The sequence below is a fragment of the Marmota monax genome, unplaced genomic scaffold, assembly GCF_021218885.2.
Source record: "Marmota monax isolate L192 unplaced genomic scaffold, Marmota_monax_Labrador192_F-V1.1 WCK01_AAM20220418_F8-fsc00009, whole genome shotgun sequence".
NCBI classification, from domain to species: Eukaryota; Metazoa; Chordata; class Mammalia; order Rodentia; family Sciuridae; genus Marmota; species Marmota monax.
Window position 1 is genome coordinate 27,313,821 of NW_026694710.1, and position 27,599 is coordinate 27,341,419.

The 27,599-nt window shown below is 51.4% G+C and overlaps 2 protein-coding genes across 25 annotated transcripts in view; both read right to left on the reverse strand.

Annotated features, from left to right (window-relative positions):
- Positions 1-8,878, reverse strand: part of Add1 (adducin 1) — a 68,767-nt gene extending 59,889 nt beyond the window's left edge. For 10 of the 16 annotated variants that reach the window (XM_046423500.2, XM_046423504.2, XM_046423496.2 and 7 more), the window contains exon 1: positions 8,737-8,877. The gene's annotated coding sequence lies outside the window, so the exon portion shown is untranslated. Of the gene's footprint in view, positions 1-8,257; positions 8,436-8,736 lie in introns of all 16 variants that reach the window. The other 6 variants (XM_058572458.1, XM_058572450.1, XM_058572457.1 and 3 more) reach the window with 3 other exon arrangements.
- Positions 8,879-17,744: 8,866 nt separating this feature from the next.
- Positions 17,745-27,599, reverse strand: part of Sh3bp2 (SH3 domain binding protein 2) — a 37,508-nt gene continuing 27,653 nt past the window's right edge. For 8 of the 9 annotated variants that reach the window (XM_046423614.2, XM_046423613.1, XM_046423615.1 and 5 more), the window contains 10 exons: positions 26,075-26,192; positions 25,628-25,698; positions 24,734-24,822; positions 24,384-24,452; positions 21,460-22,081; positions 19,977-20,085; positions 19,737-19,792; positions 19,386-19,467; positions 18,727-18,786; positions 17,745-18,331 (listed from right to left, as the gene is read on the reverse strand). In XM_046423614.2, the coding sequence (XP_046279570.1) occupies positions 18,194-18,331; positions 18,727-18,786; positions 19,386-19,467; positions 19,737-19,792; positions 19,977-20,085; positions 21,460-22,081; positions 24,384-24,452; positions 24,734-24,822; positions 25,628-25,698; positions 26,075-26,192 (1,414 nt within the window). In that variant the 3' untranslated portion in view covers positions 17,745-18,193. The remainder of the gene's footprint in view (positions 18,332-18,726; positions 18,787-19,385; positions 19,468-19,736; positions 19,793-19,976; positions 20,086-21,459; positions 22,082-24,383; positions 24,453-24,733; positions 24,823-25,627; positions 25,699-26,074; positions 26,193-27,599) is intronic. The other variant, XM_046423618.2, reaches the window with a different exon arrangement.

The following is a 27,599-nucleotide window of genomic DNA, read 5'->3' on the forward strand; positions in this document are numbered from 1 at the left end:
CTGATGTACCCGTCCCGGTTGACTGTACTGGGTTCCCTTCCACCTCTCTTCCAATGAGGCAGGACCTAACTCTGCTCTTCCTAAATGTACATGATTTCACACTATTTTCACAAAGCAAAGAGTGGGACAGAAAACCAATTAAATTTATGCATGCATTTAGAGCATATCCAGAAATATTAAAGATGTCTGCTTGGGAATAATACAAATTAACAGCCATTTTTAATTGTTTCATTTTGTCTTCCTCTACTTTGATTTTTCTTTTAACACACCACTAGCCAGTTCACTTACACTACAGCTAATGCCCAAAAGGCACAAGTACTACTTCTCATTTATAATTCAAAAAACAAGATTAAGGGGTCTGGGGTTGTGGCTCAGCGGTTGAGCACTCACCTAGCACATGCGAGGCGCTGGGTTCAAGCCTTGGCACTATGTAAAAATAAATAAATAAAATAAGGGTATTAAAAAGAAAAAAAATTAAGTAATTTGGCTAAAACAGAAGTTGCACCGCTAGGTATAACGAGGTTTTTGTAACTCCAAGAACTTCTATGAAACCATTAGTGAAAAATGAGGTTGTAGCTCAGTGGTAGAGTATTTGCCTCGCAGGTGCAAGGCACTGGGTTCGATCCTCAACGCCACATAAAAACAAATAAAAAAAATGTATTGTGTCCATCTAAAAAATGTTAGTAAAAATAAATAAAATTTTTTAAAATGTTAAAAGGAAAAACAAAATATAAAAATTCATTCTGGGACAGCACTTTACTCAAGGAAAAGTTAAGATTTCTTGCTGAAATTATTATAATGGACTGTGCACAGTCTACTCACAGGGAGTCTAGGAGCAGGATGGAAGCAGGATGTCATCTATAGTCCTAAACAGACCAAAGCACGGTGTTTTCAAAGAGCCAACACAGGCAGACAAATTCTGTCCAGAAGTCCAGTGTCAAATCTGACCTAATAAGATTTAAGACTCTGGGCAAGAATTAACAAACACAACTCTCCCCAACCAAATCTAGCCCAATGCTCATATTTTTAAGGTTCACAAGCCAGGCGCAGGGGTGTACCCCTGTAATCTCAGCTACACAAGAGGTTGAAGAAAATGGATCAAAAGTTCCAGGGCAACTTATGAGATACGATAACAACATGCATATCACTCATGGCTGTTTTTGTTCAAAATACAGATGAGCGGGCGGGGGACATAACTCAGTTGTTAGAGTGCTTGCCCCGCATTACAAGGCCCTGGGTTCAATCCTCAGCACCACAAAATAATAATAATAATAATAATACAGATGAGCAGTTGCAACAGAACACCTGGCCCTCAAAGCTCAAAAAATATTTACTGCCTGGCCCCTCACAGGAAATCTGCCAACTCCTGCTTTAAGGGAATTGAAGCCATATCTCCTGTAATAATTATCCATGAACATTCTTCCTCATAACCAAGCTTTTAAAAAATAACTAAAAATCTTTAATTGAACAAATATTTCTTAAAGACCTACTGTTTCTGGCACCGTGCTAGACTGCAGAAGTACAGTAGTGAACCAACACAGGGATAGATGTGAATGCACTGAGGGGGAGACCAGGACAGCAGCTGCCAACAGAGGCCTCATGTTAGGACTGAGGAGTCCACCAAGGGGGGGCAGCACCGGCCAGTTAAAAGCATCATCTAGAGGGCAGGACACTCCAGGCCTGGACTCCATCTCCACAACAACTCCACATCTCCAATGGTATTTTATGAAAAACACCCTAAATGATGGGCAGGAGCTGGGAAGGAAGTGTCCAGGAGACCAGCTGGAGGTTGCTATGGAGTCCATGCAGTGACAGTGGAGGCGGCACAGAAGGACTGCCTGAGGAAGCATCTTGAAGGCAGAACAGATGTGAGCAAATCGTTACACATGACTACATCTACAGCCCCCTCGCTGTGGGACCTGGGCAACTCTGTAAAACTCCTGGTTTGCCATCTGAAACAGGACCTGCTTGTCAGGTTTAAGGATTAAATATACATAAAAGCACAATACCTAGCAAACTGCATGTGCTTAAAAAGATGAAAAATAAAATGTATAATGTGGACTCTATACTTTCTATTTTGCCAAATAAAAGCATATCCCCATTTATCAACAGACGCCTCAACAGAAGAGCACACGGCGAGGAAAACGCAAAGGCACTGCCCACGGCAGACTGCACCCACTGTGCGCAGGCAGTGCGGCAGTGCCAGGGGTTTCAGCCAGCTTTTTTGCTGCTGTGACTTTTTTGCTGCTCCCTCAGGGCTCAAGTTGAGGCAGAACATCATGGCAGAAGAGTGTGGCAGAGGGAAGCAGCTCAGGTGACAATCAGGAAGCAGAGAGATTCCACTCTCCAGATCCAAAATGTATTCCCCATAGCCACAGCCCACCTGCCTCCAGTTACCACCCAATTAATCCCATCAGGGATTAATTCACCATGGGATTGATTCACTGATTAGGTTAAAGCTGTAAAGGTCATTTCTCCTCTGAACCCTCTTTGCACTGTCTCATGTGTTAGCTTTTGGGGGATTCCTCATATCCAACCATAACACCAGTCAAATGGAGGACTGTCATTCTAAGAGCAAGGCAGCAGGGACTGTTTGTTTGTACGAGGAATTGAACCCTTTTGTTTTTATAAAACTTATTAGTCTGAATACATAATCCAGGCAAATAATCAAAATTCCAAAGGCATATAGATGTTCCTAGACTTATGATGGAATAATGGCCTGATAAACCCATTGTAAATTGAAAATACTGTAAGTTGAAAATGCATTGAATACACCTAAACTACTGAACATCTGGGCTTAGCTGAGCCTACTTTAAATATGCTTAGAAGCTGGGCACGGGCCTATAATTTCAGTGACTCAGGAGGCTGAGGTAGGAGGATTGCAAATTCAAAGCCAGCCTCAGCGACTAAACATGATCATCTCAAAATAAAATTTTAAAAGGACTGGGGATGTGGCTCAGTGGTAAAGCGCCCTTGGGTTCATTCCTAGTTCTGCCAAAAAAAAAAAGAAAAAAGAAAAAGATGCTCAGAATGCTGACATTAGCCTACAGCTGGGCTAAAAAGTCATCAAGCACAAAGCTGATGTATATTAAGTACTGAATATCCCCTGTAATGTATTAAATACTGCACTGAAAAACAGAATACTTTCATGGATATGCTTTCATACCACTATAAAGTCAAAAAACTCTAAGTTGAGGACTGTCTGTAACCCTGTCCAACAGCCACCCCATCCCCTATACCTAGATACAATGACTATCAGTCTTTGATGAGTTTTAAACAGGACAGACGGTGATCCAATGGTATTTTATGAAAAACACCCTAAATGATGGGTAGGAGCTGGGAAGAAAGCGTCCAGGAGACCAGCTGGAGGTTGCTATGGAGTCCAAGGGAGAGACGGGGACTGCCGGGACCCACGCAGTGACAGTGGAGGCAGCACAGAAGGACTGCCTGAGGAAGCATCTTGAAGGCAGAACAGACGTGAGCAAATCGTTACACATGACTACAGCTACAGGCACACTACTCACACACTTATCTCAGAGCTCAATGAACATGTGGATGACCTGTGAGGGAACACTGGTAACAACAGGGGAAAAAACTACTAAGGCACACTGTATTTATTATGTCAATATGAGTTTGATGTCTGTACCTCAGAAACGGTAGATAACACAAAACTATATTATTGCAGTTGAGGGGCTGAGGGCAACTGTTTACAAAAAGGAAAATATAAAACTGAGGTCTTTAACCTATAGTCATTAATCACCATATAACAAAAAAGCTAAGGTTGTCTTCTTGACAGAAGAGAATTCTGGAGTATGATATCATTCCTATGTGAAGAATTTCTTTAGACTCTATACCTTTAAATGTACCAGAAAATCTTCACCAAATTATAGAATAAGAAAAAAAATCAGGGGCTGGGACTGTAGCTCAGTGGTAGAGGGCTTGCCTAGCATGTGTGAGGCACTGGGGTTCGAACCTCAGCACCACACATAAATAAATTTTTAAAATAAAATATTGTGTCCATCTACAACTAAAATGAAATTTAAAAAAAAAAAAAGAGCATTACCAGGCAAGATGTTTGTGTTAAATGTTCCTTAAAAAGCAGTTATATCTTAGCCAAGCATAGTGGCACACGCCTGTAATCTGAGCAGCCTGGGAGACTGAGGCAGGAGGATCTCGAGTTCAAAGCCAGCCTCTGCAAAAAGTGAGGCACTGAGCAACTCAGTGAGACTCTGTCTCTAAATAAAATATCTAGGGATATGGCTTAATGGACAAGTGCCCCTGAGTTCAATCCCTGGTACCAAAAAAAAAAAAAAGGCAGTTATAACTTGCCAGGTGTGGTGGTACATGCCTGAATCCCGGCAGCTCAGGAGGCTGAGGCAGGAGGATTGCAAGTTCAAAGCCAGCCTCAGCAACTAAGCCAGACTCTATCTCAAAGTACAAATTAAAAAGGGCTGGGGGGAGGGATGGTGGGGGGGGTGGCGGCTCAGTGGTAGAGCACTCACCTAGCACAGATGAGGCCCTGGGTTAGATTCTCAGCACCACATAAAGATAAATAAATAAAGGCATTGTGTCCACCTACAAGTGTTAAAACACCCCTGAGTTGGATCTCAGGTCCAAAATACAAGTTGGAAAGAATATGTAGGGGGAAAGGAAGGAATAAAATGAAGGAGACAGAGGTTCAACTATACTTGTTTTACAGGTTTGACTTTGAAAGCCTTTTAATTATAAAACTTTTTATTTGGGAAGGGAGGTACTGGGGATTGAACCCAGGGGCATTTAGCTACTGAGCCACACCCCCAGCCCTTTTTATTTTGAGACATTAAGTTGCTGACAGCTTCGCTAAGTTGCTGAAATTGGCCTCAACCTTGCAATCCTCCCTCTGCCTTCAAAGTCACTGGGATTACAAGCATGTGCCACCATGCCCTATCAAAATTAAGTTTTTTAAAAAAATATTTCCTTTTTAGTTTTAGTTGGACACAATACCTTTATTTTGTTTATTTATTTTTATGTGGTGCTGAGGATGGAACCCAGGGCCTCACACATGCTAGGCAAGGGCTCTACCGCTGAGCCCCAGCCCTAGCCCTCAAAATTAAATTTTTAAAAAGCAATTTTTAAATAGTGAAGGCAAAATAAAAACCAAACTATAGAACTAAACTATACATACAGTGATGGCAAAACCACATAGTAACTCTTCTAAATGACTTTAAAACAGAATTTGACTAGATAGACCTAACAAGGGTACAAAAAAATTCTTTTAACAGTTTCATTGGTGCTTGTGTTGACAGTCTTCTGAGATAAATTGTACAGTGCAGGCTAAAATGATTGAATAAGAAGAAACAAAATGTTTGGCTTAGAAGGAAAAAAGGTTCAGGTATAAGGCTGAGGTTAAGTAGAACACAATTCATACTTTGACACCGAAAGTATCTGTAACACACAACCGGCTCACTAAAAGGATCTAGAAACAATGATTAACCTAGTACAGTAAGCAGCCCAAAGGCCTGAACTGTTGTTTCTAAACACAGATTGAGTATTTCTCATCTGAAATGGCATAAGACCAAAAGTGTCTAGGATTTTGTCAGATTTTAGGATATTTGCATGTACATATTGAAATATCTATGGATGGAACCCAAGTCTAAACATATAACTTATTTACATTTCATATACACTAACTTTTCTTTCTTTGTTGTGCGGGGGATTGAACCCAGGGCCTGGCACACATGTTCTAAGCAAGCGCTTTACCACTGAGTAACACCCTGTTTTATTTTGAAACACGGTCTGGTTAAGTCCTTAGGGCCTCACTAAATTGCTGAGGTTAGTCTCAAACTTGCCATCCTCCTGCCTGGGAACATAGCCCCAGTACCAAAAAAAGAAAAATACATTTAAGATCCTGAGTTCACAAGGACAAACACATAGATACAATTCACAGGCGACTTTTAAAGGATATTAGAGAATCAACTCTTTAATTTTGAAAACTAGAAAATAATAGGAATTAAGCATTTGTCCTGCCTTTTCTAGAAGAAATATACTTCAAGGTAATCAAATAGTGAATGAAGGAAAATTTCTCTATAGAAGTATTCCATTTAGGGGCTGGGTTTCAGCTCAGTGGTGGAGCACTCGCCTCACATGTGGAAGGCACTGGGTTCCATCCTCAGCACCACATAAAAATAAATAAAAGTATTGTGTCCATCTACAACTAAAAATATTTTTTTTCAAAAAAACAAGTATTCCAATTAATCATGGATGAGGTTACATAATTAAAACATCAAGGGCTGGGGATGTGGCTCAAGCGGTAGCACGCTCGCCTGGCATGCGTGCGGCCCGGGTTCGATCCTCAGCACCACATACAAACAAAGATGTTGTGTCCACTGAAAACTAAAAAAATAAATAAATATTTAAAAAAAAAAAACATCAATATTTTTCAAAGCTTAATGACTCCAAGCAGCAAGGGCTGCTAACCAGATTATGCACCATTATCTGTTTACCTACCTAAAAGTCATCTTGAAAGAATAAATCAAACCTGGATCTAATAAGACATTTCTATCTAGCCATCAGTTTACAGCAAATTCTGTAGTGTTAAAAAATACTACAGACTGAAGTCCGGATTACTCCACAGAACAAACTACCAGGTCAGGTTTCATCAACAAATAAAAAAAAAAAAAAAAAAAAGATGTTGATGATAGAGGGGGAGCCTATAGATTAAAACAAGTTACAACGGTATGGGACATTGGCATCCTAGCTCAAAACTATTTAAAAAAATTATGAGACAATCAAGAAAATGTTAACAGTAGTTGGATATTTGAAGGTATTAAAGAAACTCCTTTTTTCTAATACTGGTATTCATGTTTACCTTTTTAAAAAGTCCTTATTGTTTAAGATACACATACTGAAACACTTAACAGTTAAAATGATATGATATCTGGCCAGGCGCTCTGGTGCATCCTGTAATCCCAGTGACTTTGGAGGCTGAAGCAGGAAGGAAGATTATATGTTCAAGGCCAGCCCCAGAAATTAAGCAAGGCTATATTTCAAGATAAAAAAAATATAAAGGGCTGGGGATGTAGCTCAGTGGTAAAGCAACCCTAGGTTCAATCCCCAGTTACCCGCCCCCCCCCCAAAAACAAAAACAGATATGACATCTGGGATTGAGGGGTCAGATGGAAAAAAAAAAAAAAAACACTTGCTAAGAGCTAATAATTGTTGAAACTAAATGAGCGTAAACAGGAACTCTGCTATTCTCTCAATGTGTGTGTGAAGAGTTCAACATGGAAAGGAGGAAGAAAGGCAATCAAACTCTGAGTTTTATATAATAAAAATAACGGTATCTTTTGAAGTATTTTAATATTTACTTTCCTGATCACTATAACGACTGCATACAAGAACTAAAAACAATAGCATAAAAAAACAGCTTTGGGGATTGGGGCTGTGGCTCAGAGGTGGAGCGCTTGCCTAGCAAGTGTGAGGCACTGGGTTCGATCCTAAGCACCACCTATAAATAAATAAATAAACAAACAAACAGGGCATTCTGCCCGTGTACTACTGCAAAAAAAAAAAAAAAAAATCAAAGAAAAAAAGCATCTTTTATGGTAAAATCAGTAACAAATTAAACATTAAACAAAACCTTATCAGAATCAGATTACATCACAAGAGTTAAAGCAGGAAAGTATCAGCCTGTATAATATAAGCTGCAGAGGCCGGGGATGTAGCTCGGTGGTACAGGGTTGCCTCTCAGGGGCGAGGCAAAAACTGCACGCCCACACTTTTTTTTTAAAGAAACTATCGCAGTTTGGAGACTGAGTAGAATCTGAATTTAGATTCAGGTCATTCACAGACTCTGAGTCTCTGAAACTCTAGAAGCTACACAATACAAAGTAGTAAACTACCGAATGATGCCGGGGTAAACCACATCAAAACTCTTGAGACGCAGTTCTGACTGGCAAAACCATTCATTTCCTTAAAAAATAACTATATTATTCTAGTTTCCCCGAAAGAACTAAAGCGAATTATCCAAAATTTGTATCTAAAGATACTCTACACCACTGGCTTTCTCCAGAGATTGAAGGCTGCAATGTTACAAGCCCACCCCATACTGAAGTCCACCCTCGGCCTGAAATGGCCTCCCCTCTCCGGGCGCGCTGAAGGCTCCTTTTCACACGTGTTTTGCAAAGGAGACGAACTGGATCTTTCAACGTTCGATTTCCCATCCCCAACAAGATGGCAATCAGTTTTCGACACACAAAAATCTCTCTACAAAACTCACCTGCAACGCACACAGCTATCAGCTGCTGTTCAAAGGCCTTTGGGAGATGGCAATTGCTTTAGGTCATTTTAGGCATGAAATCGCACCGTCAAGCCAACAGCAGTTTCGGGCGAATCAAAACATTCATCCCAAGGTGCGTCTGCATAAACTACTCAGATCACCTACCAGACACCTTCGGCTACGAGTGACAAGAACAAAAATGAAAATAACGACAGGGAGAGGTCCTCCGGCTCTTCCCAAAACGCAGGGAAGGCTAAGGCGGGAGAGCGCAGGAAGACCACCAGGAGGCCGTCCCCGTGGCGAAAGCCGGCGACCCGCTTCCCACTCCCCGCGGCCTCCGTCCGCAAGGCCCGCAGCCGCCAGACGTCGGCGGGACCCGCCCCACCGTGCCCGAGGCCCGTGGCCCGCGCTGCTGCACCGAGAAGCCCGCAGCGACGGGTCCGCTACTGCGGAGGCCTGCGCCCGTCCACCCGCCTCACCTCCGCAGAGAATCGAGAGCAACGAGCAGCCTCCCAGCGCGAGTGCGGCCTCCGCCTGCGGGCTCCGCTGGGGCTGGGGCTCCGGCTCCACCCCCGCCCGCCGCGCGCACCCTGGCGGCTGCGGCCCACCCGGCCCCGCCGCCCTCGCTCGCCCCCACCGCCCGAGTTGGGTGCGGCCTGCGGCGCCGCATCTTAACGACGCGCCTCTCCATTGGCCCGGCCTGCGCCGCCACCATCCAGCATCGCACCCTCCTATTGGCGAGACGCGGGGGCGGCACCTGGGGAAGGCGGGGCCTCGCGGCTGCGGCGCAGCTGCGCAGGCCCGGCCCCGCGGGCGGTAGGGGGGGGGGCGGGATCTGGCCCCTCGGGGCTGCTTCCCGGAAACGTGGGGCGCCGGCGCTGGCAACTGTGCGGCTGCTTCGGGGGCTTGCTGCGGCCCCGCTATGCAACGCGCAGGCGGGCCCCAGTACCCGGCAGCGCGGGCGGGCGGGCCCCCGGCAGGCTTGGGGCCCGGCTGGCAGTCAGGGTGGGGTCGGGACAGCGTGGCCTGCGGGCCCCGATAAGGTCGCGCCGACAGGACAGCCTGCTGGTTGCGGATGCCAAGCGCCAGGCACCTCCGCGGAACCAGGAAATGAGCCTGCAGCAGCCATTGGCAGGCCGTCCACCCGCGGTGACCAGAACGGCACCTTCCGCACACCGCCACTCCTATTGTCTCGTCCGAGTCCCCGCTGGGCAGGGCTCTTGTTCCCTGCACAGCCAAAGAAAGCCAGCGCAGGCCTCTGCTCCCGTCGGGGCCTCTGGGCCAGGGAGACTGCCGTGGATTAGCGCCAGCAGCCCCTACTCTAGGCACCTGCTCCTGCCTACTGCCTGTCCTCAGATGGCTGGACCCCAGTTCTGTCCCTTCACTTCCGAATCCTCAGCATCCAGTGCAGTGGTCCGGCTGAAGGGGTTCGGGATGTGGCTCAGTGGCAGAGTGCTTGACAGGCATCCGTGAAGCCCTGGATTCCATCCCCAGCCCCGCAACAACAAAAAGGAGATGCTGAAGGAAAGCTGGTGGGGCAGAAGACCGGAAAGTATGTCAACTAGAGAGTGGAGACATTAAACAAAACACATGTAAAGGTGAAAAATACAATGGATGGGATCAATAGGTTAGACACAAAAGATTCCTGAACTTGAAGGCAAGGAGAAGAACTAAATTAAACCAAAAAGAATCTGGGAAAGATTGAACTGCAGAATTTTAGGACCACTTCATGAGGACTAATATATTCCCTGAAAATGGTGATGGCAGCTGGAAGGAAGAAATAATATTTAAAGATACAAACCCACAGGTTAAGAAGCTTTAAAAAGTAACTTCTAGAATTCTGCTGGGTTCCAATAGAAATGAAATTTTCTATGGAACACCAAAACTAACTCTGAGGCAAGAACCATCTGTCATAAGCTGAGTTTGACCACCAAGTCATAAACAGTTTTGGATCCAGAACCGGATTCAATCAGGTACATAAATAGGTAGGTAGTCTAGACCTCTTGTCGCCCACCGCAGTCCAGTGTCACTCAGCTCATACGAATGGTATGGCACCCTGCAAGAAGCAATGGAAAGTGGGCTCAGTATATTGGTGAGCTGAAACCCATTCAGCAGCTGCACTGAAAGACGGTAGTTAGGAGACTGACCCCAGTTAGCAAAGCTCCAGGGGGAGATCCCAGCCATTCCCTTGTGTGGAGAGATATGAGACTTTGTTCGTTGGTCAGGATCCTGGAAGTGGTGATCTGGAAGTTAGAGGATGAAGACTTCTAAGGAAGGGGCACATGGATGGGAGTTGGCACCAGGATGCAGGTCTTTGTATTAATGTCCATCAGCACATCTAAGCTCTAACAACCAAGCAAACAGAATGGCACAGCCAATTAGTATCAGCCTGCCTCCGTCCTCTGCTGCTGCAGCTCTGGAAAAGTGCCCTTGGGTTCAGTCCCTAGTACTGCAAAAGGAAAACAAGAATTTGAACAGATTTGTAACATACGTGTTCACAGCAGCATTGTTCACAATAGCCCAAGAATGGAAGCAACTCACGTGTCCACTGAATAATGAATGGAAAGACAATGGAATGCTATTCAGCCTTTTAAAATGAGGAAGTTCTCATACATGGAATAACACAGATGAACCTTGAGACATTTTGCTAAGTGAAGCAATCCACTCACAAAAGGATAAAGGTTTGATTCCACCTGTATGAATATAAAGTACAAGTACTTAAAGACAGAGAAGGAAGAATGGTGGATGCCCAGGGCTGGGCAGGGGAGTGGGGAGTTGGTGTTTAATGGGGACAGAGTTTCAGTGTGGGAAGGTAAAATTTCTGGAGATTGATGGTGGTGATGGTTGCATAGTGTGGAGATATATATATATATATATATATGTATATATTTTTTTTAAGAGAGAGAGAGGAAAGAGAGAGAGAATTTTAATATTTATTTTTTAGTTATCAGCGGATACAACATCTTTGTTTTGTATGTGGTGCTGAGGATCGAACCCAGGCCGCACGCATGCCAGGTGAGCACGCTACCACTTGAGCCACATCCCCAGCCCCATGTGGATATATTTAAAGCCACAGAACCATGTACTTTGAAATGGCAAATGATTCTTTTTATCTTGTGTAGATCTCACCATTTCAATGCTGTTAAAATTTACCTTCTCTTTCCAGCTACAAAAAAATCAAAAAAAAAATACTGCCTACGTAGGGTTAAAATCCACAAATGATGTACAATATGTATGAAACCATGAAGGAGGTCAGTGAAGGCAAAGTCACCCAAGGACTTGTGCTGTGGAGCAGATTTAATGTTTTTTTGTTGTTGTTTGTTTTTAACATGGACAAATAACTTTATTTTATTTATTTATTTTTATGTGGTGCTGAGGATTGAACCCAGTGCCTCACACGTGCAAGGTAAGTGCTCTACCACTGAGCTACAGCCCCAGCCCGAGATTTAATGGTTTTAACTCCACACACTAATAAGAATAATGTATATGTGACTTTTGAACTAGTAGAAAGAGAAGTGAAATGATTTTTCGAAAGTTGTTCAATCTACAAGAATGAAAAAAAGGATAGAAAAAGAAGCATGTGTAGTGGTATGCCCCTGTATTCCTACTGTTCAGGAGTGGAGGCAGGAGGACTACTTGAGCCCAGGAGTTCAAGACCAGCCTGGGCAACAGAGACACCCCATCTCAAAAAAAAAAAAAAAGGAACAATAAAAACTTAAGCTGGGGCTGGGATTATGGGTCAGCGGTAGAGCACTCGCCTAGCATGTGCAAGACCCTGGGTTCGATCCTTAGCACCACATATAAATAAAAAAATAAAATGAAGTATTGTGTCCAACTACAACTAAAAAACAAATATTAGAAAAAAAAGCTGGGCGCAGTGGCACATACCTGTAATCCCAGCAGCTTGGGGGGCTAAGACAGGAGGATCATGAGTTCAAAGCCAGCCTCAGCAATGGTGAGGTGCAAAGCAACTTAGTGAGACCCTGTCTCTAAATAAAATACAAAATAGGACTGGGGATGTGGCTCAGTGGTCAAATGCCCCTGAATTCAATCCCCAGTAACCCCTCAAAAAATAATAATAAGAGCTGGAGATGTAGCTCAGTGGCAGAGTGTTTGCCTAGCATGCACAAGGCCCTGGATTTGATCCCCAGCAATGCAAATAAAATAAGCTAATAAGTTTAATTACATTAAATGCAAACAAAATACTCCAGTAAAAAGATAAGATACATCTAATATGCTATTAACAAAAAATAGGTAAATTAAGAAAATACACATTTTACAATAGACTAAAGGAAATATAAAGTACCAACAAAGCATACTTAGTAAAAAAAAAATAAGCAATATTAAACTAACAAAATTACTAAATCCTATTGACAAACCTTGAAGAAGACACAAATGAATATAGATCACATTCATGTATCTGAAGACTCAAGATTATAAAGTTGTCAATTTTCCTGAAGCTGATTCATAGCTATAATGGAATACATTATTATTCCCAATCAAAATTTGGCTGGGTGTCAAAATATATGCTTACAATCTCAACAATTTGGGAGGCTAAGGCAGGAGGACTGCAAATTCGAGGCCAGGCTCAGCAATTTAGCAAAACCCTCAGCAACTTTATAAGAACCTGTCTCAAATTTTTAAAAAGGACTAGGGTATGGCTCAGTGATGAAACATCCCCAGTTTCAATCCCCAGTACTACAAAAAAAAAAAAAAAAAAAGCCAATGGGTTGTTGCTATTGGAATGGACAAGTTAGTTTTAAAATTTATAGGGTCTGGGCCAAATGTGATAGCACATGCCTGTAATCCCAGAGACTCAGGAGGCTGAGGCAGGAGGATTCCAAGTTCAGAATCAGCCTCAGCAACTCAATGAGGACTAAGCAACTTAAGAAAACCCTGATTCAAAAAGGGCTGGGGATGTGACTCAGTGGTAAAGCACTTCTAAGTTCAATCTCCAGTACCAAAAAGGAAAAAAAAAAAAACATAATCAGTCAAAATAAGCCAATGGCTTGGGGAAAATATTTGCAGCACGTCACTACATGAAGACTATGTGAAGAATGCAGGGGCAGGGACTCAGTGGCTGAGGTTAGGGTTAGGGTTAGGGTTAGGGTTCTGGGCTGAGCCTTGGTGGCCGAGCCCTGGTGGCCGAGCCTGGGCTGGGCTGGGGCTTGGTGGCAGAGCGCTAACCCAGCATGTATAAAACACTGGGTTTGATTCTCAGCACCATAAATAAATAAAATAAAGGTCTATCAGCAACTAAATTTTTTTTAAAAAAATGCCTATAGATTAGTTAAAAAAAAAAAGACAAACATATAAAGCATATAAAGAATGGGCAAAAGCCTTGAATAGACACTTCATGGACAAGATTAAAATGGCTAATAAATACATGATAATGTTCTCAAACTCATTAGTAAATAGCTAAGTGCAAATAAGAGCCAAAGTTATACACATGCCAGACTGGTGAAAATGAAAAGTCTGGCAGTATCAAGTGTTGGCAGGGATGTGAAGCCAAGGAGATTATTTTCCGGTTGGTGAACTAGAACAGTATCCTGAAACAACAGTGAAAGATCTTCATATCCTGGAGAAATTCCAACTCCTTTGCACAGGACGTAGGTAAAACTGTTGCAGCATTTGTAATTACCCCAAACTCGAAACAACCCAATGTCCATCCATCTACAGTAAGAGAGACCTGTGAGCCACGGGTGTGCTGCAGTGGCTTGAACAATCTCAGCGACATGAATGAACCTTATAGATCAGGATGGCAGGAGCTGGAGGCCAAAGCTCACCTACACTCCATTCTGTATAATGCAAAGGCAGGAGGGGGCTGGGGTGGGCGCATAATCTGTGGTGAATGCTTTTTAGAAAAACAAGAAGGCGGACTTCCCTAAGCAAGGGCAGAGGAGGTGGTGCTGGATGGAGAGGGCATTGGGGGGGGGCCCCGCTGGCATTGGGGGCTGTTCCCTGGAAGTTGCACAGATCTATGTGTTGGCTGTACACTTCTGTATAATTTTCTGTATATTTTATTCCACAGGAAGTAAAGGAGGAAAGGTGTAGCCTCGGCTTGGAACAGGTCAGGGCGTGGTCAGGGATAAAACCAGGGATCAGTGCAAGGGCAGTTGTTGGGCAGCCTCCAGGGCCTGTAGTTTCCTGCAGAGCTCACTGAGAGTCTGAAAAGAGGGTAGACAGTACCTCTGGAATCTCCCTCCAGCTAACAGGAGTCTGAAGAGGGATCTCAGACACCTCCAGGGGTGCCTGCCTCCTCCCTGCCACCTGGTGCAGGGATTAGGACATGTAGATGGTCACAGCCAGAGACAGGCTGTGGCCCTCCCCATCTCCCACCTCTAGAGACACATGGATTTGGTTCAAGTCTCAGTTCTGCCCATGTACCCTGTGTGACCTTGATGTCTCCAGGGCTTCAGTCACTCTCAAAAGGCTCATTCCTTCTGGGCCTCAGGCTGACTGACTGCCTCAATGAGCACTGGGGCTCCGTGCCTCGTTCACTGTCCTGTCCTCCCTTGCCCCCTACTCAGAGCTACCCCACCCAGCCTGGAATGCAGAACCTTTGGAGCTGTAGTCTGAGCCCCTACCAACAGGGGGCGCTCCCCACACCATGACCCAGAGTTGGGAGTTGGGTGGGAACTGGAAGCAACTCAGATCTGTGAGAGGTCTCTTCTGATTTTGAAAATGTTTCCAGGGCCGGGTGTAGCTCAGCGGGAAAGCATTTGCCTAGCATGTGAGGCCCTGGGTTCAATCCTAGCATTGTAAATAACAACAGTAAAATAAAAAAGAATCTCTCTTTTAACAATAAAAATCTCAGTTAAAACACAGAAGGCATACAGGGCTCCCCACACCCCACAGATCAACATTGGGAAACAAAACCAGGCTTAATCCTTGGCTTGGGGAAACTTCCAAAAGGGTGCAGGCCCCTTTCCCAAGTCCTAGCACACATCCCGATGGTGGGCAAGACAGTCACTCTCTCTGAGACCCCATGTCTGTCAGCAGAGTGGGGAAATGGGGTTGCCCGAGGGCAGGGCCTGGGCCTCCCGAGGCTGTCCTCATAGCCTGGGACCACAGGGCAAAGCAGCAGCAGGAGTGCTTCCCCAGAGCCTGGTCCCCTGGGTAGCAGAGGGCACCCTCCAGCTGTGGCAGACAGAGCTGAGGACACCCCACAGTGACACAGTGACTGCGGGAGGCACGGGGGAGCCAGGCGGGCCTTGGCCTGAGCGGTGAGGCAGACAGGACCACCACAGTGAGTGCCAATGGCTGGGCCTTGACCTTGGGCCTGACTTTGATTCTCTCAGCTGCCAAAGGGGATGAACAGAAACTGCTTCTCCAAGCCAATTATGTCAAGTATTCAGCTCAGCACCTCCAATGTAGGTTGCCTCAGAGACAGGTGACCACGTCCCCCAGCCCCATGCATGGAACAGAAATTCATCACAGGTCTCCGGAGAGCAGGAACCCTTTAGGGACCCTTCTTCATACTGGAGGACCAAGACTGGGAACCCTCCGACACCCACATTTGTGCCCTTGCAAATGAGGCCCTGGGCCAGGCGCAGTCCACAAAGATGTGGTGGGAGGCCCACGGCCCAGGAGGTGAGGAGAGGCTGGGCCAGGCCTGAGGTGGGGGTGGGCCTTGGGCAGCCATAGGCTCAGATGTCCAATCAGCCAGTAGGACTCATCACCTACCTTTGTGACCCAGGACCCCCAAACCCTCAGCCCAGGTTTTGCTTTTTAAAATACATTCTAGGGCTGGGGATGTGGCTCAAGCGGTAGCGCGCTCGCCTGGCATGCGTGCGGCCCGGGTTCGATCCTCAGCACCACATACAAACAAAGATGTTGTGTCCGCCGAAAACTAAAAAATAAATATTTAAAAAAATTCTTAAAAAAAAAAAAATAAAAATAAAAATAAATAAAATAAAATACATTCTAGGGCTGGGGTGTGGCTCAGTGGTAGAGCGTTTCCTCGCACAGGTGAGGCACTGGGTTTGACCCTCAGCACCACCTAAACGGATAAAGTAGTTATTGTGTCCATCTGCAACTAAGAATATTATATATATTTATTTATTCATTCATTCTGGGCTGGGGTTGTGGCTCAGCAGTAGAGTGCCCACCTAGCACGCGTGAAGCACTGGGTTCAATCCTCAGCACCACATAAAAATAAAATAAAGGTTATTGTGTCCAACTACAACTAAAAAAACATATTAAAAAATACATTCTAGCCACCGAGCTGGCTCCAAAAGCAAGTGCTCTGTGGCACAGCCAGCAGACCCCCAGGCACCACCAGAAAGTGCAGATCTCACAGGACTGGAAACTGTAGCCACAGGTGGGGAGTGGTGTGCGCCACTCTGGGGACCCTAATGGGGTTAGGGCAGACTTCGCTAAGAATTCCGACCACAGGGAGGAGGACTGGCCAATTTCCCAGAGGTGGTTTAGAATACCACCTCTTAGCACTCCCCACATGGATGTCGGTGAGTGTGCTCTCACTCCTCTCCCAGGGAAGGCTGAAGAGGAAACACCTGCAGAGGTGGACACCTGGCTCCAGGAAGCAGGCGGTGGCCTGTTGTCCCACTGCAGCCAAGGTGCCCTGGAGTGGCAGCCTCCCACATGTGATGTCCCAATTCATCCAGGAGACCACAGGCCCCCAGAATATAGCAGGGGTTGGGGACCCAAACAAAGAGCCAACTCTGGGCAGTCACTGGCTGGGGCACAGTGTAGTCCTCAATTGGGTTTTACCTCTCAACCTTATGACCCAACGTGAGGGGAAGCAAGTGGGCACCAGATGACCCTGGGGCCCTGCCAACCTCGACTCCCAACTGTGTTGGTTTCCACAAAAAGCCATCCTGGAAAGGCTGTGCCCAGGAGCAGGGTCTGAAGAAACAGGGTACTGATGAAGGCTGCACCTGAGTGGGGTGTTGCTCAGAGGACTTGGGCATCTGGATGCCACTGTCCCCACCTCTTTTTGGCCTACTCAGAGGCAACTCTTCCTGCCCCATAGTGGCCATCACTTCCTCCAAGAAGTCTTCCTGGAGCACCTATGGGGTTCCAAGCTCATAGCCACTGCATATCCCACTGCCCTGGACACTGCATTGCACCTCACATCCAGCTGTCCCCTTGCTGGGCTGTGAGCGTGGCCACCCTGAGCCTGGGGCCTGCTCACAGTGCACCCGACTCCAGCACTGGGGCAGGCACCCAGGAGGCACCCACAGCCATCAGTCAATGCAGAGAATGAGCCAACTATAGATATGGGGGCCTTTTAGCTCTGGAGCCCCATTGCCCTGGGTGTGACCCATGGAAACAGTGGCGGCTTCAAGCCAAGACTGCCCCAGCTGAGTCCTGACCTGTGACCCTGTGCAATCTGGCAAGTCACTCAGTGACCTATGTTTAAGCAGACAGGGAGACCACCTCTTAGCACTCCCCACATGGATGTCGGTGGGTGTGCAGGAAGCAGCTACCCCACTCCTTCCCAATCAAGCCCTGGTCACCGAGGCAAAGATCATTTCTGATTTATTGGGAGGCAAGGTTCCCTCCCAGAGCCTGCGTCTTACTCTTCCCAGGAGAGTCTAGGGCCAGCCCCAGTCCCACCCAACTGCCCCAGCCTTGCTTGGCTCCCAGCCCACTGCAGGGTGGTGTGCAGTGGGACCAGACTTCTAGTCATAGAAGCCCAGGCAGGGCGTGGTCCTGGAGCCTGGGTTCCTGGGAAGGAGGAAGCGGGGTGTGTCAGCCTGGAGAGACACAGAGGCCTCTGGAGCTGGGTCCTGATCCAGCCCAGAACCCAGCTGCTGGGTGGAGCCTGGCCAAATCTCACAAGGCGTCTGAGCCTCGCATCAAGCACAGCCTCACTCCAGCTCCTCTTCCCATGCAGGTGAGGCTCCCTCTGTGTGGAACAGGGTTGTGGCCCTCTGGCTGCTTCTGCCCAGCCGCCGTGCGGGGCAGGTGTCACCTGGGCCTGGTGTAGCCATATGGGTGCCGCAGCAGCAGGCTCTGGTGGCTGGGCAGCACGTGGGTGTGGTAGTGCTCCACCATGCTGCCCACACTCACGAACAGGACCTCACCCTCCAGATAGAACTTAGAGTCCTGCGGGCGGAAGGCAACAGGGTTAGGGGGGCCCAGTCCCCCACGCTCAGCCTGTCTCCTCTGCCCCAAGCCCCGGATGTAAAATGAGGCAGTCAGCAGTAAGGACAGTCGGGCCTGCTCCTGCTGCCCCGTCACGCTTGTGCTCCCCACGTTCAGGCCGCACTCTCCCGTCCCCGATGACCCAAACAGAGCCTCCACCCAGGCACTGCAGGAAAGATCTGTGACTAGACCAGCCCTTCCAGGGTTCCTGCGGACAACGCTGGGCAAGGAGAGAAGGGAGGCTGCGCAGTGGGGAGGGAGGGCTGATTCCCTGCAGTGCAGTCTCAGGGCACCCAGTGCCTGACGCCAGCTGAGCCCTGGGGCCAGGGTCCCCACCTACCCTCGGAGCCCCTCACCTTCTCAAAGATGCGGTAGTTCCTCACTTTGTTAGAGGATTCGTCCCACACAACCAGAACCTACAGGGAGGGCAGTGTCAAGCGGATGTCTCACCAGAGGGTGCAGGACCCATTGCGGGAGCCAGAGCAGATGGGCCAGACCACCAGGCTTGGGTGCTGAAGCCCTTGGAGGAGGTGGGAGGGGTGCAGATACCCTGCCCAGCTGGGGTCACCTGAGCAGGGGCTCCTCCTGCTCTCAGCCCCTGGTGAGAACTGGGCATCAGGGGTACCCAGTCCACCGGGACCCACCTCTCTCTGACACATGGGGCTAGTGCAGCTCAGTGATGTGGAGCACCACACACTTGACAGGCACAGGGAGTGAGGACCCCTGCCACTCCTACCACCCAGTGGCTTCCCCCCGACTCTGGTACACAAACCCCGGGCCACCCCTGGAGTCCTGGCAGCCCAGCCCTCCCCTTCCCTCCACAGCCCTGCTAGAAGGAGACATCACGGCCTCTGATCTTTAGAGGGCATCTAGTTCCAGAGAATAGATGGAGGGTGCTGCTGGGACCCTACAGAATTCAGTAAGCGGCTGCATGGGGAGGTGACCTATAAACTGTAGACTCCTGGGCCCCCATCAGCTGGGTACACAGTGCCCAAGTCCCTATGGGGCGACCCACCTTCCCCGACTTGGTGGAGGAGTTCCGGATGCAGTACAGTCCGTCCTGGGGCTCTCCCCGGGGGTTCGTGGCTTTGAACAGCCTAAAATAGGATAGCATGTTGGTGGGGCCCCTCCAGCCACACCCCCACAGCTCGGCTTTCTGCCCTCTGACCACCGTGGGCCTCTGTCCTGAGCCTGAGAGCAGCGCTGCCCAGAGGCCAGGACAGCCAGTGGGAGGGACAGAGCTAAGAGTCCCTCAGGTTTTCTGCTGCATCTGGCACCATGCACTTGGTCAAGTGACTGTCCAAAGAGTGGACCGAGAAGCAGGGGACCTAGCTTCATACGAGTACAAGAGGGGCTTCACACTGACCTTTCCACTTCGCAGGATTCCGTGGTGTTGACAAAGACCGAACTGGGCAGTGGCACCTGGAGAGGTCAACAGGGCTGTGTGCAGAGGACAGGGAGACCCACACTACCTCTCTCCCAAACGGTTCCCACCTAGGGCTCTGCAGGGTCCTGTCCCCTCAGCTCCAGAGTCCTGGGGGCTCTGCTCAGGAGGCCGAGGGGCGCCCAGCCTGCAGCTCCCTGCCCTCTTTCCACTCAGTCTTACCTTCTCGTAGTCCTCATCTGAGTCCTCCCCGCCGGTGTCCACCTGCAAGGGTCGCTTTGGCTTTTCAAAGGAGAAGCTCCTGAAACTCTGCCCATCAGGGGGTGATCGCCTGGGATGGGACAGCACAGGAAGGCAGACCACATCACCCTCCCACCCAACTGGCTGCCCCTGGTCCCCTGCTCATGCAGCCCCCACAGGAGGGCAGAGAGCAAAATTAGAATCCACAGTGTCCCTGCCTCCATGGCCATAAGGTCCAGGACCCGGTTCAAGAGGCCAGTCCTCACTGCCTGGGGTAGCAAGCATTGCCTGAGGCCTGGAAGCCCCAGGAGAAGGTCAGAGCCAGTGGGTCCTTATGGGGACAGGATCCTGGGCACTCAAACACAGATGTTTCCAGTGGACAAGTGGACGAGTGGACGAGTCACCACTGAGGCCCCAGCTCTGCTGCTGGCTCTGTGACCTTAGTCAAGTCACACTCTTCTCAGAGCCACAGGGAAGTGGACAGATGTGGACAGGCATTAAGAGCCCTGCACACCCCACAGGTGGCCAGGTGGTCCTCAGCCAAACCTCCAGGGTTTTAGGAAAACCAAGGAGGCCCCAAATGGCCAGAAGACCACGAGAACATGCCAGGTCAGGTTGCTGGCTATGGGCAAGGTCCTGGACAGTAGCCCATAGCCCTTGCCAGACTGAGGTCTGGGCACAATGACTGACAGCTGACTATCTGTTCCTTTGTGGCCAATCATGAGAGAGAATTGCAAGTGTGGTGAGGGGTCTCCCAGAAACTTTCCCACCAGCAGCATAGATCTCAGCGATGCCAACACAGCCCTGGGTTAGGGGTGGCCAAGGGCATTCAGGGTGAGCCAGTAAGGGCGTCCCAGGGCCTTCACCCACCAAGTGAGGTACAAAGCTCACCTTGGGTCCCAGACACCTTTGACCAGGGGCCACTGGTGACCAAATGGGGGACACTGTAGGCCCTAGCACTATCCAGCGACAGGTAGAAGGCATGCCAGCAGGCCTCCAGGCTGACTCAGGACAGCTCCACATTCCAGGCATTTCCCAGTGAGGAAGGACACAAAGGCAGTGCTGCTGGCTCTGGAGCCAGGAGACCCCCAGAACCAGACAGGGCTGGGCCCAGGTCCAGGACGGGGCTGTGGAGCATGCTGGCCTGGTGGCTCAGAGCCACCTTCCCCATCACTCAGCTGACTGCATGGCAGCAGCTCCATGGACCCTGCATCCCCAAAGCCATACTGACCACTGACCCTGGAGCTGCTGCTCCAGGCCCCCTGACTAGGCCATGTGTTTCACAAGGGCAGCCAGGGCCAGCCAGAGGGGAGGCCGCTCTGCCTACACAGGCCTTCCTACTCTGGCACCTGCCACCCACCAGGGCTGAGTGCAGTTGGGGGTGCAGGGCACTGGCCAGAGACCAGGCTGGATTGGGGAGGGGTCCCAGCAGCTCAGAGCAGGGCACCACTGCAGCCAGACTCACTGGAGGTGGGGGAGCAGCGGTTTCTCTGGCCTGGGCAGCACCGTGGGCCGAGCTGTGGGCTCAGGCATAGACAGCTTCAGCACAGGAGGCCTGGGAGCCACAGTGGGCACAAGGAGTCCAGGTCTGGCTGTCTCCCTGAGGGGGGCCTCCTCCACGATCTTGAGGAACTTGGGCTTGTTGGCAGGCACAGGTGGAGGCTCCGCTGCGGGTGGCCCCCGGGGAGACAGGTGGAAGGACTTGAGCTTATCACAGTTCCTGGAGGTGGCAATGGCCGTGGTGGCAGAGCTGGAGGCAGGGCTGGCCCCATGGCCAGGGGTCCAGGGCTCTGGTTTCCGGAGGCCAGGCCCAGCAGGCGCGCTGCTCAGTGGAGGGTCACTCATCCTTCGGGAAGTGGCAGGCGCCCTGAGGCCAGGTTCAGCCCGCCTCAGGCCCAGTGGGTCCCTCTTAGTGTCTTCAGGAGCTGGACTAGCATCTGAGAGGCCACGCTTAGGGGGCGGGGGTGGCAGCAGGGGACTTGGGCTCTTGGAGGTGAAGGAATGGGCACGGGGCAAGTCAGAGAAGGCTGGCTTCCTGGGCGTGGGCACTGGAGGTGGTGGGTAGGCCGGCGGGTGAGTCAGGGCATCTACAGAGCAAAGAGAAGCAAGTGAATGCCACCCCCAGAAGCTGGACCATGCCACCACCTGCTGGGGTGGGGCACTGGGGCTGAGCGGCTTGAGCAAGAGCACACCTACCCTAGGCGGCCTGCTGTGCAGCCCAGGGCCCAGGGCCCTGTCCAGCCTTCCCCTGGGCCCAGCTCACCACCACCGCCTGGCCCTCCCTGTCCATCCCCCAGCGGCAGCCCCACAAGCTTCCTGACACCTAGATGCCACAGGAGGAGCCGAGGGTTCCAGAGGCGGGAGTGAGAGAAGAGCAAGGACACCCAGGAAGTCAGGCCTGGGAGGGGGGTGGGTTCCCAAGAGCAGAGGCGAGCAGGAGCGGGCACTGGGAAGATGAGGTCTGAGGGAACTCTACGGGAACTCCAGGGCTAAGGAGGACACTGGTACCTACAGTAGAGGGGACCCAGAGTCACAGTGCGGGGACTGTGGGGGGTCCAGTCCTGCTAGGGGAAGTCCAGAGCAGTGGCTCATCACTGCAGGGACTATCATGGGTCAAGTCCTGCCTCACGGCAAGGAGGCCTGAGCCCTGGGGTGGTGTCCCTCCAGGTGGGCACAGGGGCTGAGGAGCTGGTGGGGCTCTGGGCACATCCGGCAAAGGAGGGTGTGGAGTAGGTGCTGGCACAGCCGGGCACACCTGGCAGTGTGGAGTGCTGGTCTGGGAAGGGGAGGGAGGGGAGGTCAGTGCGTGGGGTCCAGAGGCTGGAAGGGAGAGTGGAACAGGAGTGCACAGTAGGTCTGCAGGTGGCTCCCATGCGCTCATCTGCAGCACAGGATGGGACAGAGGGAGAATCTCTAGACCTGGGCAGCTGAACTGAGGTGTGAGTGGGAGGTGACCAAGGCAGATGGCCTCAGGCCAGGGGCTGAAGGACTGTGGAGCTGGCCCCAGAGGAGTGAGGAGGACACTGGTACCCACAGTAAAGGGGACCCAGAGTCACAAAGGCCACTCACTAGAGGTCAAGGGGGGGGATGTCATCCCAAGACAAAGTGATGGATAAGAAAGTTCTACAGAGGTTGGAGAGGGGACCCAGGGGGGGTCAAGGACTGAGCATGAGGGACAGAGGGCAGGACAGAGGCATCGCCCCCACCCAGCCCTGCACTTCCACTACCCTCACACGACTGTCTGCCCGCCTCCCCAGGAGTGATCCAGGAGTGGGGTGGGGTGGGCGCGGTCTGCTGGTGACAGCATGACCTATGGCTGTGCTCCAGAGAGCTGGCAGCCCAGACACAGACCTGCCCCCCTCAACGCTCCTCCCTACTCTCAGCAGCCCATCCCCAACACGCTCCACATCCAGGCACTTTCCAGGCAGGAAGGGCACAACTGCAGCCCTGATGTCCCCAGAGCCAGGGGACACATCCAGGATCCTAGGCAGGTGGGCCTTAGGGCCAGAGTGGAGGCTGTGGAAGCCAGGCTACCCAGGCTCCACACGTCACTTTAGCTTGCAGTCCTCCTGCCTCAGCCTCCCCATATCCCTCCCCTCTGTCTATGGGGGCCTGACCTGGGAGGTGGGGGACAGGGTAGCAGAGCTCTGAACCTCTTTTTTTTTTTTTTTGAGAGAGAGAGAGAGGGAGAGAGAGAAAGAGAATTTTTTAATATTTATTTTTTAGTTTTCGGCGAACACAACATCTTTATTTGTATGTGGTGCTGAGGATCGAACCCAGTGCCGTGCACATGCCAGGTGAGCACGCTACCGCTTGAGCCACATCCCCAGACCCTCTCTGAACCTCTTAATAGTGGGTCACAGTAGGGAGACAGGCACCCACCTCCCCCAGCCTAGGTGCCACTCCTGGTACTAGACCCTGTTCCCTCCGGATCCCCAGGGTCCTCTCCCTACTCACTCCCCATTGCCCCCATCTACCAGATCCCCAGCCCCTGGCCCTACTCACAGGATCCCCAGCTCCTAGCCCTACCCACCAGATCCCCAGCCCCCCTCCCTACCCACAGGATCCCCAGCCCCTGGCCTTACTCACCAGATCCCCAGCCCCCTCCCTACCCACAGGATCCCCAGCCCCCCTCCCTACCCACGGGATCCCCAGCCCCCCTCCCTACCCACAGGATCCCCAGCCCCCCTCCCTACCCACGGGATCCCCAGCCCCTGGCCTTACCAGATCCCCAGCCCCCCTCCCTACGCACGTGATCCCCAGCCCCCCTCCCTACCCACGGGATCCCCAGCCCCCCTCCCTACCCACGGGATCCCCAGCCCCCCTCCCTACCCACGGGATCCCCAGCCCCCCTTCCTACCCACAGGACCCCCAGGCCCCTGCACCTACCCTCGGGCTTCACAGGCTCTGGGGAGTCGGGCTCCAGGTATGAATCCTCCTCATCCTCATGCTCATAGTCTGTTTGTGGCAGATGGAAGGTGAGACCCAGGCCTAGCCCACACAAGACGGGGTGGCAGTGCCCACTGTGCCTCAGCACAATGCCCCTGTCACAGGAGCTGAGCACCCAGGAGGCGGGAGCGTTAGGATAAGGCATCAGGATTTGAACCCAGGCCACTGTTACACTGTAGGACAGGGCACAGGCACAGCAGGAGGGGCCTCCCAACAGGGGCCCTGGTCCCTTGTGGCCATCAGCGGGAAGGTGTGGAGAGCTGGAGGGGCGGGTGTGGCCCAGCCCTCACCTTCATTGTCGGTCGGGTATGGAGAAAGGCTGATGTCCACGGGCCGCTCCACCGCACCATAGAAGCTATCTGTGTCTGAACTGGAGTCACTGAAACACGGGGCGGGCGGCAGGGGCAGGTGGTCAGCACCGGGCCTGGGGTCCTTGGCACTCACTCACAGGGACACCTGCACTCAGGGACACTGTGACAGACACAGACTTGCACATGCATGCTGACCGCCTGTGCACAGACAGACGTGGAGAGGCAGGGACAATCCTGTGACCACACGCTCAGGCCACACAGGTGACCCCAGGCAGCACGTGCACAGGCAAGTGTATAGACACACAACCGCAAGGACAGAAGGGGCTGGGGACCGGTGCCGCCCTCCCTGCCTCTGTGGTGCCTGCCACCCTGACTGGCTGGAGAGCTGAGGGCTGGGCCCAGTGTCCAGTGGCCCATGTGTCCACCTGCTCCTGACAACGAAAGCAAGGACAGGTCTAGGACCCCCTGGAGAGTCCCTTGCTACCTGCTGGGCCATCTCACGGGTGAGGGTGCTGAGACCAGGATGGACTGACCCCCTCCCTGGATGATGCATCTGCTCTCCCTCCGAGAGAGCCAAGGTAGGTGTCGGGGGCTGGGACCCCAAGTTCTACACTCTTGAAATGCTGTGACCCCCAAATGGGGAGCTGCCAACAGATGACAGAGTCAGACATGGTGACATAGAGCTGGAGAGGACAGCAGGACAGGGAAAGACAGGCACACACGCACACGCTTATACACAAGGTGCACACTTTCACATCCACGTGGCCCTTCAAGGAGCGCACTGTGGCCACGCCACCCAGCCTGGAGACGGACATGCATGTCAAACCCAGGAGCCCCAGGTACTGCCACCCTCCTCCAGGCCCTGTAGCCCACCTGGTGTCCAGGGGCAGCTCCTTCTTCTCATGGAAGTGGCCAATCTCCCTGCGCAGCAAGGCCATCCAACTCTGTGGGTTAGCCAGGGTCAGGGGCCAGGGCCAGGACAGGGCCCCACTCACCCTCTTCCTTCATTTGCCCCAGCTACTCTGCAGTGACCACCAAGGCCAGCGGAGACAGCCCCAGCTGTGTCCAGCCCAGGCTGTGTGACTCAGGTGTGGCCTCCCCTCCTTGGGTTGGCAGCTGCCCCTCAGCCCCCCAGCTCTTCCCAAATGGCACACTCTTAGGGTGGGCCCTGGTACCAGGCCCTGGGCAGCACCACCCGGCTTCCCCGGCTCAGTACATCTCTCAGGGCCTAGACAAGATGGTGTCAGCCTCCTGCCAAGAGCTGACAGGAGGCCAGGGCCCTGGGACCAGGGAGCCTCCTAAACAGGGAGACCCCATTACCTTGCGCTCGTCCTCAGAGGAGGCGGAAAAGAACCACGTGCGGTGCTTCTTGCTGATGTGGACGATCTTGAAGGGGAAGACATTGTTGGACGTGGTCTCCTCGGCCGCCCGCATCACTCTGAGGACACAGGGGTCACCACCTGCTCTACTCACAGGGGTGGCCTGAGCAGCCTATCCTATGTGGGTCTGGGTCTGGCACCCGGCATTATAACCCAAGGACAGGAGCAGATCTGGACAGTCCCTGCCTGCTCATGTTCCAGGCAGAGGACCTAGATGCTATGGGCAGATGGCAGAGGTGGGCAAGAGGGGGCAGCTGAGTCTTCAAGGGCTTCCTGGGAGAGCAGCAACGCAGGCTCAGAGATGAGGTCACATCACCCCACAGCCCACAGTGTCATTGTAATTGGATGCCTCCTCCCATCTTTGCCCCATGTGCCCTTGGCCTGACTGCTGAAGACCCTCATGGGGCTCTGGCCAGCCCCCGCTGCCCACTGCCCAGCAGCAGCCCCCCATGCATTTCTGGGAGTGACTCATGTCGTATCTGCTCTGTGGCCCACTAACCCACACAGGCTGTGGGCTGTGCACGGTGATCCCAAAGTCGACCTGGGGGAAGCTACCAGGGGACCTGGACAGAGCCTCTCAGGCCCAGCTGGCCTGATGGGTGCACTGACTCCCTGGGGCACAGCTGTACCTGACACTGGGACATAGCTGTGAACTGGCTGGCACACGCATGTCTGAGGGAAGAAAGTGACTGCCTGGGGAAGCTCTGATCACCAGTGCCTGCCTGCTGCCCGGGGCCCTGGGTGGATGGGGGCCTGGTGCTAGACTGGCTGATTGGCAAGGCTGCCCCACCAAGGCTGTGGCAGAATGGGAGCTGGGCCTAGAGAACTACCAAAGCAAGTCCTGCCACTAAGACCTGGTGACCCACGGTTGCTCACAGGATGGAGGGACTGGGCCTTAATGGGGTGGTGAAAGGCAGACCAGTGCTGCTGGACGCCGGGTCAGGTGGCAGAGTCTTGGGCCCAGAACTCAAGCACTGCTCTGTGGCCCAAGGCTGTGAGGTGGATGCAGGTGGGACTAACAGGCCCACAAGCTCCAGCATACCACAACTTACCAGAGGGCTCTGGCCCAGTGTCCCCCTGCCCATCAGCCTGGAAGCCCTGAAGGGCAGACTCATGGCCACTTGCTGGATAGAGCTAGCCCATGGCACAAGTGAAGCAAGGAACTGGCCACAGCCTGGGAGGACCCTGGAGCCAGGAAGTCTGGACAGGGCCTGTGTTTAGGACACAGGGGATGGTACCCTGGGAAGAGCTGGGAGGGGGAAGGGGCAGGGTAAGGAGGGAAGCAGATGCCACTGGGCAGCAGCTGACTGGACTGCAGAGCAGGCTGTCCAGGCCCTTGACACCTGACCCCAAAGCCCCAGGAAGCCTCCGTAGGGAGCTCACTCCTAGGCTCCAGCAAAGGCCTGGGCACACTGGGCAGGGCTGGGCTGCTGGAGGCCATCTGGGGAGAGCCAGGTCCTCCCCAG